The sequence below is a fragment of the Lepidochelys kempii genome, chromosome 23 (assembly GCF_965140265.1).
Source record: "Lepidochelys kempii isolate rLepKem1 chromosome 23, rLepKem1.hap2, whole genome shotgun sequence".
NCBI lineage: Eukaryota > Metazoa > Chordata > Testudines > Cheloniidae > Lepidochelys > Lepidochelys kempii.
Window position 1 is genome coordinate 4,197,440 of NC_133278.1, and position 13,483 is coordinate 4,210,922.

The following is a 13,483-nucleotide window of genomic DNA, read 5'->3' on the forward strand; positions in this document are numbered from 1 at the left end:
CATCAGTGCCCATGGTTGGTATCAGTCACAGGTCCAAGTTGGAGCCAGGCCTTGCCCCAGCTTGGAATAAATGCCACAGGCACAAATCTGGAGCAGGCCACCCCCAGAACTGGTTTCCTTTAATTGCTGGATTCATCCCACTTCCAGCCTGGCTGCCCTTGAGCAGCTCCCTGCAGTTCTACCTACCCCAGGATGTGCTGGTAGGGGGCAGGACCTCTGGGTGGAGCTGGGCTTGGACATTCCCACATGCAACAGGAAATGCAGAGAATTCAGAGGTGGAATGTAATTATCCTGATTTGGATCAAGCCAGGACAAACTTACCACACTAATTCCATGGAAGCTCTAATGATAATGTAGAGCACGGTGACTGATCCTGCCCAAGGGGTTGTGCCCTCTCTCCTGAGAGGCAGGTCCCTCTAGATAATACAGTAGTGAAGACACCCTCTTAGGCTACAACAGACCCGATTTCACAGAAGTACGTGCTTGTGTGACTTGAAAAATAAAACCTTTTTATTAACAAAAATACAGCGGTTAGATGACCCCAGGGCAGAACCAGGAGCAGAGGCTATTCCAAGAAGGGAACTGAGCCCAAATGTTTCTGACAACCGGGGGCCCGAGGTGATGTCAGGTCTCAAACAGCTGCCCCTTTATTCAGTCCAGCGGTGGCCGCAGTGCGGAGCGGTGCACACGTAATACAGCCTCATGGCATCCTAGACAACAGGAGAATGCAACAACTGCGTGTGACCCAGGGACATCTTGATGCCAACTAGTGAAGGGTGCAGGGACTCAGATTCCAAGGCTAGGACAGCCAGTTGTGACCACCTAGTCTGACCTCTATCCTAGCCCGAGCAAGAGAACAGCCCCAGGTCTCTTAGAAACACATCCCCGTCTTGATTTAAACATTGTCCGTGATGGAGAATCCACCAGGACCCGTGTTCCAACGATTAATTATTCGTGCTATTCAATGTACACCTTATTCCCGGTCTGAATTTCTCTAGCTTCAACCTCCAGCCCTCGGAGCATGTTAGCCCAGGGGTAGTCAGACCTCAGTGGCTCAGGAGCCAAATTATCAAGCAACATTACGCAAAAGAGCCACAGTCATGGGAATTCATTGTTTCATTTACTATAGTACTATAGATTCATATTGAAACAGGATGGGAAATATTTAGTTCTATATAATTCTCACAGCAAAATGACACCAAATATTATTATTTTATCAACTACAATTGACTAATAACATAGTAAAAGCATCCTGCTTGGTTGTTAATTAAATCAGTGTTTTAATATCACATGCTGCAAAGAGCCACATTAAAGAGCCACTTACGGCTCTCCAGCGTCTGTCTGAGTATGACTCTGTTAGACCTTTCTCTACTAGACTGAAGAGCCCGTTATTAAATATTTGTTCACCATGTGGTACTGAGAGACCCCTCGAGTCACTTCTTCACCTTCTCTTTGTTATGCTAAATAGATTGAGCTCCTTCAGTCTATCACTATAAGCCAGGTTTTCTAAGCCTTTGATCATTCTTGTGGCTTTTCTCTCACCCCTCTCCAATTTATCATCAACATCCTTCTTGAATGGTGGATGCCAGAACTGGACCCAGGATCCCAGCAGCGGTCACACCAGTGCCAAACACAGAGGGAAAATAACCTCAGCATCTACTTGAGATTCCTGTTTATGCATCCCAGGATCACATAGATCCCAACATCACTCTGGGAGTTAATGTTCAGCTGATTATCCACCCCCCACTCCCAAAATTTATTTCAGCATCACTGCTTCCCAGGCTAGAGTCCCCCATCCTCTAAGGATGACCTGCATTCTTTGTTCCCAGATGGATACATTTAGTTGTATTAAAAGGCACGAGGTTTACAGGGATCCCCTGGGTTTGGTATCTTAGTAGTTCACCAAAGAGTGTCACGTGTCACAAAGTCTCTCCTAAAAGCCTGTGTCTCACTGGTGTCCATAATCATTGCAAAATGTTCATACCAACAACATGCAAGGAGCTGGGTATCTATACTGAACATTCTGTTCTTAGGGGCTGTGGCTTGTCACCAGCAAAGGTGAGAAATGGGTTTCTTTCAGGCAAGAGATGTTTATCTAGCTGTCTGTCTACATGTAAAGTGAGTACTGTATGGGTCACAACGGCATCCATTTACAGTCTGAGCAAAATGCTAATCAAGTGATCGCAGAGTCTCCAGGGGAGACCTTGGGCAGGAAAACCCATGCAACAGGGTTGTCCTGTTTGCAAGTGCGGACAATGGAGTTTTGGACTATAACTGTAAAGACAAACTCCACCGAGGAGGAAAGCGTGCTTGTTTCATGAACAGAAGATCCCAGCAAAGCCTGGCTGTAGTACGCTGGAAGGATTTTGAGGGAGCTTTTGCTTTCATGGCATGCCGTCGTTGTCTTAGTTAAGTTGAGGCTCTAGGATGCGTGTTATGGTTTTATTTTCTATGTAACCCCTTATTTCCAGTAATTCTGATTTCTATCCTTTGATGCTGTTCTTTGTTAAATAAACTTATTCTTGCTTTCTCTACAAACAAATTAAACGCTGTGGGTTGAACGAAGCTGTTTTCGGTGGTGTAACTGATATGCTGTGATATACTGGAAGGAGGAGCTGGGAGTTCTTTGAGTGTCCAGTGGATCAGGGATTGGACACCACAGCAGGATGCTTGAGGATTGCAGTGTCTGATTGTTAACCTGCAAAGAGACAGTGGGGCCTGCGTAGGCCTAGAGGGGAAGCCGGTGTTGCCTGAGGCTGGTGGTGGTAGACAGATAAGCCCCGGCAGGCACAGACCTAGCTGCCTAATGTTAAGGGCAGCTTGTGGTGAGGTGCATCACACTGGGACTAATCCATTCCTTGAAGCTAGATGGACTAAGCTGCATCCCATCAACTTCCAGCCAGTGGATCCTGTTACAACATTGAAACCGCTCCACATGGGCCCAAGACAGGCAGGAACATGAAAATAAGACCCTAACTACTAACTCTACGTTATTCCAAACCTAGGAGCAGATCCCCTCACCTCAGCCCTTGCGCTGTGAGACTGGAAGAATACTGCTTCTTTGTGCCCGCACCTGGAATGAAGGGACAGGTCAGCATGGAATCAGAGTAGGGATGTAAGCTCAGAGAGAACGGATTTGGGTTGGCATGTGCTTTGCTGGGAAGGAACCAGCAGGATCACTGGGAGTCTTTTGGTTAAACACATGATGTTATTGTTAGCCACGTTTATTACAGTTGTGCTGAAAGCCCAGTCAAGATCAGGCCCCTTTGTGCTAGGTGCAATTCTTGTCCCAGGGTATGTCAACACTGCAGTAAAAGACCCAAGAGGGCTCAGGCTGCAGGGCAATGAATTGCAATGCAGAAGTGCAGGGGCGGGCAGGGGTTTTAGGGAAACTGGAGGGGGCAGGAGCCAGAGGAGAATGGGTGGAGGGGGAGTCCAGGAAATGGACACAATCCCCCTGCTATTAAAACGGTGCAGGGAATTTAAGCAGGCAGAATGCAAATACCCAAGCCTGGACACACACAACTGCCTAATTCCTTGGGATCTTTAATGATCACAGGTAGGGAGGCTCTCTGTTTAACATTTCATCTGAGAAACAGCACCTCTAGATATATGGAGCTGCCTTGGAAGGGCCAGCCCTCCATACTGAACACTAGAGCCTGCTGCCACCAGGGTTTTCCTTGAAGGTCTCCCCACCAGGAATTCCTGCTTAGCTTGTGAGAACCGGCAGGACCGTAGCTAGAGCTTTCCAGATAAGTGACTCTGTTGGTTTATCTTCCGACTCTTGGAAATCTTACATGTCAGAGCTCACCAGTTAACGTAACCCTCAAGCCACTGCAATTTCCAGACCTAAAAGAATGGCTGGCAGCAGGCTCGAAAGGGTTAACACTCACTTCTGACATGGGTGATCCTCTGTCCGGGGCAAAGTTGGGTCCTGGGAAACGTCCGCAATGATTTGTGTCAATTCACTGCAATGAAAACAGACCCGTGAGGAGCTAAGAATCTATAAGTAATGAGCTGCCTTCAGGGCAGACAGGGACCGTGATAATCATACGACTCCACCCAACAGTTCCTGTGTTAAGACTGACAGATGTGTGGGAAAGACATCCAGTCTTGACTTAAATATTTCAAGTGATGGAAAATCCACCCTGTCCTTAGGCCAGTTGTTCCCATGGTTAATTACCCTCCCTTAAAAATATGCATCTTATTTCTAGTCTGAATTTGTCTAGCTTAAGCTTCCAGACACTGGGTTCTAGTATGACTTTTTCTACTAGGTGAAAGAGCTGCCCGTTCCCTTCAAGGCAACTGGACCCGTATTCCCCCTCTACAGTCCAGCACCAGTTCCAAATGCTTCATGATGACCCCTCCGATCGATGGGGCTGCCCCGTTCAACAGGGGGAGAAAACCAGGCATTAAGAGGTGAAGTGACTAGCCTAACATCACACGGCGTGGCAGAGCTAGAGACAGAATCCAGGAGTCTTGACGCACCTCCCCCTGCGCTAACCACTAGAGCACACTCATACCCAGAGCCACAAAGAGAATCCAGGAGTCCCGGCTCCCAGTCCCCTGTTTCTGACAACTAGACCACGCTCACTCCCAAAGCCAAGCCTAAAGCTGGGAATTCCTGACTCCCAACCCTACACCAATTTTAGTCCATTAATTTTCACTCCTATGCTTCTTTTCTTTACCAGGCATAACCATAACACAGTTCTTACACTGTATTAATAAGGTGTTTAAACCAATTCAGTCTGTCTTCCTTTTACATCTTTTCTCATTAACATTTGTTATAAACTATTATAACATTTGATAAACTTTTATTCATGGTGCCACAGTTACGCTTACAACTGGGATAGGCCTCCATGAGAGGTGTGTTTAATCAACAGCTCGGTAAATGGGGGGAGGGGATAATCAACAGCTCGGAATCGCCACAGACTTTGTTCAGCACCAGGTCTGAGCCCTCTCATACTCACTCCACTTCATGGGTGATCTTATTGACATAGATGCAGCTGTTGTCGGCTTCCTGTTGGTAATCGCAGTTTCGACACTTGGGAAGGAAACGGAGAGAGACATAAAATGTACCCTAGAATGGGGATATCCAATCAGAAGTTGCTAGCTTAGTAAGCTCTGTTCAGTCTTGTTAATATAACCAATCAGATGCATTTTGCATGACAAATCTAGGGGTAGGTCTTCACAGCACAGTTAGCCTAGGTGATTGGTTCCCAGATCTGAGCACCAAACTTGACCTAGACCAGGTGCAAGCAACCCTACGCCCTACCCACATTACTGTTTCCTTGCTGTTTCTGCACTCGCCTGTGTGTGTCTGGGGTAGTCCCATGGGTCTTCATGCTGAGACGCTCTCTGATTCTTTCCCAGTCATTTATGTTAATTGCAGGAGAACCAGTCTGTCCTTCGCAGGTGAATTGTGGGAAGGGCATTGGAGGGCTATCAGCAGGACAGTAATTTTGCAAAGTAGACAGGTTCCAACCCAAGTGAAGAGCCCGGCTCTAACATCCCCTCTCCAGCCATTCCAGCTACCCCGGACTTAACGCATTTCCAGACCTGGGTCAGAGGTTTTTCTGTGTAGATGGTAAGGGCAGGTTGGGGCTAAAACCTGGGGAAGAGCCCAGGGTAACAGTAAAGATATATCCTTGGTGACTTTATTTCTCACTGCTTTTCCTGGCAGGAAATCTCTACTTAAACCGTTTTGAATATAACCCTGAAATTGTGGCAAAACAGGAAGCACAGAGATATAGCACACGTGTGTGTGGAGAAGGGAATATTAGAGCTTGACTCTGTATTCCTGCACAGACAGAAACGGGGAGCGACGAAGAAAGAGTGCAACACCTCAACCTAGCGATTCACTGTTGACAGCATGAGGTTCACCACCTATCTAGCTATTCCTAACACATCCATTGCTATGGGATCTGAATACCCATATCAGAGGGGGAAGCGATCCTCAGTCCTCCATAGCCAGGAGGAAAAAGGTTGGAGGGAGGGATGTAAAATGAAGAGGAAAAGCCAGTAGGAATCAGAAAAAACATCTCCCCAAATACATACCATTTCCTAACACACAGCAGAGACTAGTCGTTTAATGAGCCCCAGTTAACCCTTATAAAAATCAATGCAACAGGCACGCCAAGTACAAGAATCACCTCTTCCCTCTGTTGGGGTTGGAGGGAGTGTCAAAAGAGCTTAAGTGATTTAGGAGCATACATCCTACTGAAATTCAATGGGATTTGCACTCCTAAATCACTTCAAGCTCAGACCTCAAAGGTACGTAAGCACTTAATCAATGGGAGTTACTGATGGGCTTTGGCCCATGAAAGTTTATGCCCAAATAAATTTGTTAGTCTCTAAGATGCCACAAGGATGCCTCATTGTTTTTGCTGATACAGACTAACACGGCTACCGCTCTGAAATACCTTGGAGGATCATTGCTTTAGGCACGTTAGGAAATCCCACCCTGTTTTCTCAGAAGGAAAGGACTGGGACGGTGATCTCAGTCCTGGAAGGGGCTGGGGCAGGATAAGGACAAGCATACCCATAGCAAGCTCCAGCTGACAACAAAATCCTCAACAGGCTATTGCAGAAAGCAGCCCAAGTGCATATGAGGTTAAACACTAGAATCTTTTAAAGCGGTTTCTTCCCCTCGGGAAGCCAAGATCAGCCCTCGCCTCAGTTTACTGTGAGGGAGAGGTAGCTAAAAGCTGAGTCAGTATGAAATTGGACCAACTCTGCTACAGTCACTGGGCTCAGAGCAGGGCTGAATTTGGCCTTGGCCGTTTGAAACTCACCGCATAGAGCAGGATTCTGTTTTCCTTGTCTTCCTTGGGGTACAGCATGTTGTTGCTATCACAGACACAAAGGACAACAATGAGGAGCAAGGTCCCTGGCACGTGTCAGCGGGGGGCAGGGGACACCCTTCCCTAGCTTTTTAATATTAGATTCCGGGGGTGGGGGGGGCAAAACTTCCCTCCCCCTCTTCGCGGCGGCTACAGGGCGGGTTTGTTACTGTCGGGTCCGCGGGCAGCAAAGCCTGGCTTGTTGCGGCTGGAGTCTCTCCTCGGGCGGCGGACACACCGGATCCGCACTGTCGGGGCCCGTGGTGCCATGCCAGGGGCTCCCGTTCCAAGCCACGCGCCTGGCCGGATCGCAAGGCAAAGAGCCCCCTGCAGCTCCCCAGCCTCTGGGGAGAGGGGTGGGGCGAGATCAGGAGAGGGGGGGGGGCAGGAGCCTGCAGGGGGGCTGGGGCCTGAGGGAGGGGCTCATGCGGTGGGGTGTCCCGGGGAGGGGACCCACAGGGCAAAGGGGGACCCGAGCAGCGGAGGGGGGGGGCTGGGGGACGCAGGGGTTCAAAGGAGACCGGAGGGAGCAAGACCCAGGGGAAGGTTGGGGGAGGGGGGCTGGGCCCCAGAGGAGCCCGAAGGGGGGGGGGCCCGCTGGGGGAGGGGGGCGGTGGGAGGAATCGGGGGACGGGACCGGAGGGGGGGGGGAGAGGTGCAGACCCCCCCCCGCCGCCGCCGCCAGCGCTCACCACTCCTGGCAGAAGCGGATCCCCACGAAGCCCGGCTCGTACGTCCCGTCCGCCTCCATAGCAACCGCGCCACCTGCGCAGGCCCAGAATCCTTTTCCGCCGCGGCCGGGCCGCCTTTGCGCGCGCGCGCGCGCTACGGGCCGCCAGCGGGGGCAAAAGAGGCTCGAAGGCGGCGGCGCGCGCCCAGGGCTTCTCCCTCCACCTGCCCCGCGCGGGAGCGGGACGTGTGACTTTCCTCCGGCCACCTTGGCGTCACGCCGTGCGCGTGCCGGGCCGTGACGTCACAGCAGGCCGGGCCGGGGCCCTGCAGGAAGGGGGCGCGCGCGCGCGCTGCCGGGGGAGTCGGGGGTGCACGACTGGTGCCAAGCGAGGGGGCCGCCATTTTGGGCCGTAGCCGCAGGCAAGCCACCGCGACGCGAGGCCTTCCCCTCCGCTCCCCGCGGACGGGGCCTCGGCCCGGTCTGGGCGCCGGGGCTCGGGAAGGATGGGGGCCCACCGGCGAAAGTCCAGAGAAGAGCACGGAGAACGGTCTGGGCGGCCATGAGCTGGGAGGGACGAGCGAAACCACCGGGTTCGTGTAGGCTGGGGAGGAGAGGCCTGAGCGGGGACACGATCGCGGTTGTCCAGGAAGGCCGGTCTCGGTCGGGCGGCTCCCGTCTCTTCACGTGCGGTGTGCTTATACCCCCCGACTCCATTTTCCGCGCCATGCATCTGATGAAGTGGGTTTTAGCCCACGACGGCTTATGCCCAGATAAATTTGTTCGTCTCCAAGGGCATGTCTGCGCTTACCTCCGGCGCGATCGATCCAGCTGACAACTCGACCGCCAAGCGCTCTTCCCATCAAGCGAGAAGCGCAGGCAGAGGCGAAAGGGGAGCGTCAGCAGTTGACCTACTGCAGTGAAGACGCCGCGGTAAGCAGATCTAAGTACATCAACTTCGTAGCTGAAGTTGCGTAACTTGGATCGATCCCTCCCCCCCCGCAGCGTAGACCAGGCCTCGCGTGCCACAAGGAGTCCTCGTTGTTTTTGCAAGTACATAAAAGGTTGTTACAAGGAGGAGGGAGAAAAATTGTTCTTCTTAACCTCTGAGGATCGGACAAGAAGCAGTGGGCTTAAATTGCAGCCAGGGAGGTTTAGGTTGGACATTAGGAAAAACTTACGAACTATCAGGGTGGTTAAGCTCTGGAATAAATTGCCTAGGGAGGTTGTGGAATCTCTGTCATTGGGGATTTTTAAGAGCAGGTTGGACAAACACCTGACAGGGATGGTCTAGATCAGTGGTTCTCAAACTTTTTTGTTTGCGGACCACTTGAAAAGTGCTGAGGGACTCGGCGGACCACTTAATGATCTTTCCCAATGTTGTTTGTACCATTAGCTAACTATTGTAAAGCGCTTTGGATAAAAGTGCTGTATAAAAATTCTCTTCATTCTCTTGTGTGTGGCCACCCAGGTGCACACCTTAGAGCAGAGGTGGGCAAACTACGGCCCGCAGGCCACATCCGGCCCGCTGGACCGTCCTCCCAGCCCTGGAGCTCCTGGCCAGAGAGGCTTGCCCCTGGCCCCTTCCCTGCTGTCCCCACTTCCCTGCAGCCATGCTGCCGCGTGAGGAGCGCGGCTGGCTCTGTCTGGGCGGCAGGGCTGCAAGCTCCTGCTGCTCTGAGCAGTATGGGTGTGGATAGGGGGTGGGGAGGCAGTCAGGGGATAGGGAGCAAGGGGGGTTGGATAGGGGCTGGGGTCCCGGGTGGAGGGTCCTGGGCGGGGGCGGTCAGGGGACAAGGAGCAGGGGGGGTTGGATAGGTTGGAAGTTCTGAGGGGGGCAGTCAGGGGGCAGGAAGTGGGAGAGGGCGGATAGGGGACAGGGGACAGGCTGTTTGGGGAGGCACAACCTTCTCTACCCGGCTCCATACAGTTTTGCACCCCAATGTGGCCCTGGGGCCAAAAAGTTGGCCCACCCCTGCCTTAGAGGGAACTATCCACGGACCACCTGAATAGGGTTCGTGGACTGCAGGTGGTCCACGGATCACAGTTTGAGAACCTCTGGTCTAGATAATACTTAGTCCTGCCTTGAGTGAAGGGGACTGGACTAGATGACCTCTCGAGGTCCCTTCCAGTTCTATGATTGATTCTATGATCATCCCCTGGTCAGGCTGCCTTGTGATGTCATCGCCTGGGCAATGATGCAACGATGTCTGTGTTGCCATGATGTCTCCTTGTGGAGGCGGGATGAGACACCACTATGATGTCATCGCCCAGTGACACAACACCGCCACATTGCGATGTCATCACTTGGTGATGCGATACCAAACTACATTGTGACATCAGCGGTGCCACGTTTTCCTCCGCAGTGGTGGGATTTGGGGCTGGGGCTGGAGCCACCAGCCTCTAGCACATCTGAGCCCTCTGATTGGCTACCCACCGCCCTGGCCCGTTTCCTGGCGCAGGAGAACCCATAGCGCTGTGCCTGGCTGAGCTCTCTCCCCTTCCCTTCAGCCACCTACCCAAACCCATTCTCACCAGGATGGAGGAGGGAGCTAAAGAACCTAGCAGCTCAGGGTGGCTCTGCCCCCTTCTCCTCCCTTCTGTCCTGTGAGCAATAGGGATAACATGGTGATTCTGCCCTTATCACCCGCCTCCATGGAGCACCTGCCTGGGAAGAGGCATATAGAGGTGAGAAGCTGGGCATTTTTATTGCTATTCGGTGCATTACAGTAGTAGCTAGCATCGAGGACTCGAACCCCAGATGGCGCGGTTCGTTGTCTGACTGGAGAGAGACAGGCAACACCAGCAAGGTCCGAACACAAAGCTCTTTATTGAAGAGTGCACACAACAATAAAGAGCAACCCGTCTCCAAAGAGAACCAGCAGCCTCTAAGTAAAACTAATAGGTTTTTATAGACAGTCCCGTCGTGTCACAGATTTATTAATAAAGCAGCCCACCCACCCCCCATGTTACTTTAAATCCTCTTTCTCTATTATGCATGCACTCTACCCCCTTATTGTAGCTAACTTTTAGCAAATCATAATGCTTCACTAACTTTCTTATCGGTATGGGTGTCAACCAGGAGACAAGGAGTTAAAAACAGACATAACACAAGAGCAGGGGGTGGAAAACAGTGCCTCCATAGCTCAACAAACTGTTCCCAGAACATTTGGTACAAAAAATGCAGGAATGCAGGCCTCCCCTTTTTTCTTACTCCCTGCAACTTAAACAAGTATTCTTTCATTCTACTTATCTCGTTCAGGGACTTTCCCAGCAACCTTTATTGGCCTGACTTTGGTTTGGTTGGCATAACTGCTTCATATTTAATTTTTCTCACCTAACAGTAGACACCCCAGTCATGGATTAGGCCCTCCTTGTTGGAATTCCCTCCGAGACCCCTTTCCATTTGGCTCCCCAAGAACTCAGTTCGATTCCAGCCTCCGTCCCTCTGGTGTCTTTGTTTGGCATACCCCAGCGCTACGCTGAGTTGATCAGATTCAAACGCAGTGGGGGGATGGCCGCAGAAACCTTCTCGCTTTGTATACATCACACATCTCATTGTATTTACTGTACGTTGCATAACACATTTTTGGACAGGCTGAGTTACTTTGCAGGAACAAATCCCTGTGCAGCATGTGCTAACCGCGCACTGACCAGGCTTTGACTTCCTCTTTACCTCATCTCTACATTCCTAACGTCCCTGGCTATCTAGTTTATCGGAAATAGTTCCCTGCGTGTTCTCTTTTCTTAGTTGGCTCAGTTATTCTGTCTTAGCTTACTGACCTAGTTACTTACCTTATTTAGCACAGATAGTCTGTTTTCAACTGGATGATTCATTTATATCCCTAATTCTATCTTCCAAAAAATGAAGCCTCCCGCCATGTGTTAATTACTCACCTCAGGCCAGGCCTCAGCTACAATTGTTCCCAGTGTGATGTTGCACTCCATATGTTTTATGGAAATATGCTTATGAGTGTGAATATGATGTAACTGGAATATGCTTTATGCAAAGGTCTCTTGTAAGGTATCATAACAAAGGTTATAACCTATTGAATATATTCCTCCTATTTGTATGCATGTATCATTCTTGTTATCTGAAGCTAGAAATACGAAGTATAACTCTGAGGTCCTATTGTTATTATGCAAAGTATGGGCCATTAATGGTGGTTTAGAATCTTGATGGCTCCCATTGACTAGGACAATTGGTTGTAAATGATTTATTTACCTGCACGCCTTCCTGTGTAGGTGGGGGCCAACCCAGGAAGAAGGGAGACTAGGGGGTCTTACAGTAGTGACATGTGACCATGTCACATGATAGTGGAATCCATCTTAATTCTTGTACTTTTCCATTGATGAGGTGGGGGGTGGGGACCGGGACAAGCACAGGCAAAAGAGTCCCGCCTTGTGCCAAAGCTATAAAAGCAGGTGGAGTAGGACAAAGGGGTGGCCAGTCATGAGAAAAGAACAGGAGGACTTGTGGCACCTTAGAGACTAACCAATTTATTTGAGCATGAGCTTTCGTGAGCTACAGCTCACTTCATCGGATGCATACTGTGGAAAGTGTAGAAGATCTTTTATACACACCTGGATTTACACACCTGGATTATATAAACCTGGATTTGTGCTGGAAATGGCCCACCTGATGATCACTTTAGATAAGCTATTACCAGCAGGACAGTGGGGTGGGAGGAGGTATTTTTTCATATTCTCTGTGTATAAATAAAGTCTGCTGCAGTTTCCACGGTATGCATCCGATGAAGTGAGCTGTAGCTCACGAAAGCTCATGCTCAAATAAATTGGTTAGTCTCTAAGGTGCCACAAGTACTCCTTTTCTTTTATGCACACAAAGCATGAAAAAATACCTCCTCCCACCCCACTCTCCTGCTGGTAATAGCTTATCTAAAGTGACCACTCTCCTTACAATGTGTATGATAATCAAGGTGGGCCATTTCCAGCACAAATCCAGGGTTTAACAAGAACGTCTGGGGTGGGGGGAGTAGGAAAAAACAAGGGGAAATAGGTTACCTTGCATAATGACTTAGCCACTCCCAGTCTCTATTCAAGCCTAAGATAATTGTATCCAATTTGCAAATGAATTCCAATTCAACAGTCTCTCCCTGGAGTCTGGTTTTGAAGTTTTTTTGTTGTAATATCGCAACTTTCATGTCTGTAATTGTGTGACCAGAGAGATTGAAGTGTTCTCCAACTGGTTTATGAATGTTATCATTCTTGACATCTGATTTGTGTCCATTTATTCTTTTACGTAGAGACTGTCCAGTTTGACCAATGTACATGGCAGAGGGGCATTGCTGGCACATGATGGCATATATCACATTGGTGGATGTGCAGGTGAACGAGCCTCTGATAGTGTGGCTGATGTTATTAGGCCCTGTGATGGTGTCCCCTGAATAGATATGTGGGCACAGTTGGCAACGGGCTTTGTTGCAAGGATAGGTTCCTGGATTAGTGGTTCTGTTGTGTGGTATGTGGTTGTTGGTGAGTATTTGCTTCAGGCTGGGGGGCTGTCTGAAGGCAAAGACTGGCCTGTCTCCCAAGATTTGTGAGAGTGTTGGGTCATCCTTCAGGATAGGTTGTAGATCCTTAATAATGCGTTGGAGGGGTTTTAGTTGGGGGCTGAAGGTGACGGCTAGTGGCGTTCTGTTATTTTCTTTGTTAGGCCTGTCCTGTAGTAGGAGACTTCTGGGAACTCTTCTGGCTCTATCAATCTGTTTCTTCACTTCCGCAGGTGGGTATTGTAGTTGTAAGAATGCTTGATAGAGCTCTTGTAGGTGTTTGTCTCTGTCTGAGGGGTTGGAGCAAATGCGGTTGTATCGCAGAGCTTGGCTGTAGACGATGGATCGTGTGGTGTGGTCAGGGTGAAAGCTAGAGGCATGTAGGTAGGAATAGCGGTCAGTAGGTTTCTGGTATAGGGTGGTGTTTATGTGACCATTGTTTATTAGCACTGTAGTGT

The 13,483-nt window shown here is 50.1% G+C and overlaps 2 protein-coding genes across 5 annotated transcripts in view; one reads left to right on the top strand and one right to left on the bottom strand.

The window, feature by feature from the left end:
- Positions 1-483: 483 nt before the first annotated feature.
- POLR2I (RNA polymerase II subunit I) lies at positions 484-8,423 on the bottom strand. 3 transcript variants are annotated; one of them, XM_073322356.1, is made up of 6 exons: positions 7,535-8,409; positions 6,795-6,849; positions 4,971-5,080; positions 3,894-3,968; positions 3,022-3,073; positions 484-710 (listed from the first exon to the last, which is right to left on the bottom strand). In XM_073322356.1, the coding sequence occupies exons 1-6, from the start codon at positions 7,591-7,593 to the stop codon at positions 648-650; spliced, it is 414 nt and encodes a 137-aa protein (XP_073178457.1). In that variant the 5' UTR covers positions 7,594-8,409; the 3' UTR covers positions 484-647. The 3 variants fall into 3 exon arrangements, with proteins under 3 accessions (XP_073178457.1, XP_073178458.1, XP_073178459.1); XM_073322357.1 differs by having other exon boundaries at positions 4,971-5,044; positions 7,535-8,395; XM_073322358.1 differs by lacking the exon at positions 3,022-3,073 and having other exon boundaries at positions 7,535-8,423.
- The window catches only part of LOC140902350 (sphingolipid delta(4)-desaturase/C4-monooxygenase DES2-like), a 28,943-nt gene continuing 22,924 nt past the window's right edge, over positions 7,465-13,483 (top strand). Inside the window, exon 1 of one of the 2 annotated variants that reach the window (XR_012156058.1) lies at positions 7,465-8,445. The gene's annotated coding sequence lies outside the window, so the exon portion shown is untranslated. The remainder of the gene's footprint in view (positions 8,446-13,483) is intronic. The other variant, XM_073322353.1, reaches the window with a different exon arrangement.

Coding starts and splice junctions, on each gene's coding strand:
- POLR2I (XM_073322356.1), bottom strand. CDS start 7,593: ATGGAGGCGGACGGGACGTACGAGCCGGGCTTCGTGGGGATCCGCTTC. Junction 5,081..6,794: donor ACAGAATCCTGCTCTATGCG/GTGAGTTTCAAA, acceptor TCCCCATTCTAG/GGTACATTTTATGTCTCTCT. Junction 3,969..4,970: donor AAGATCACCCATGAAGTGGA/GTGAGTATGAGA, acceptor TTTTCATTGCAG/TGAATTGACACAAATCATTG.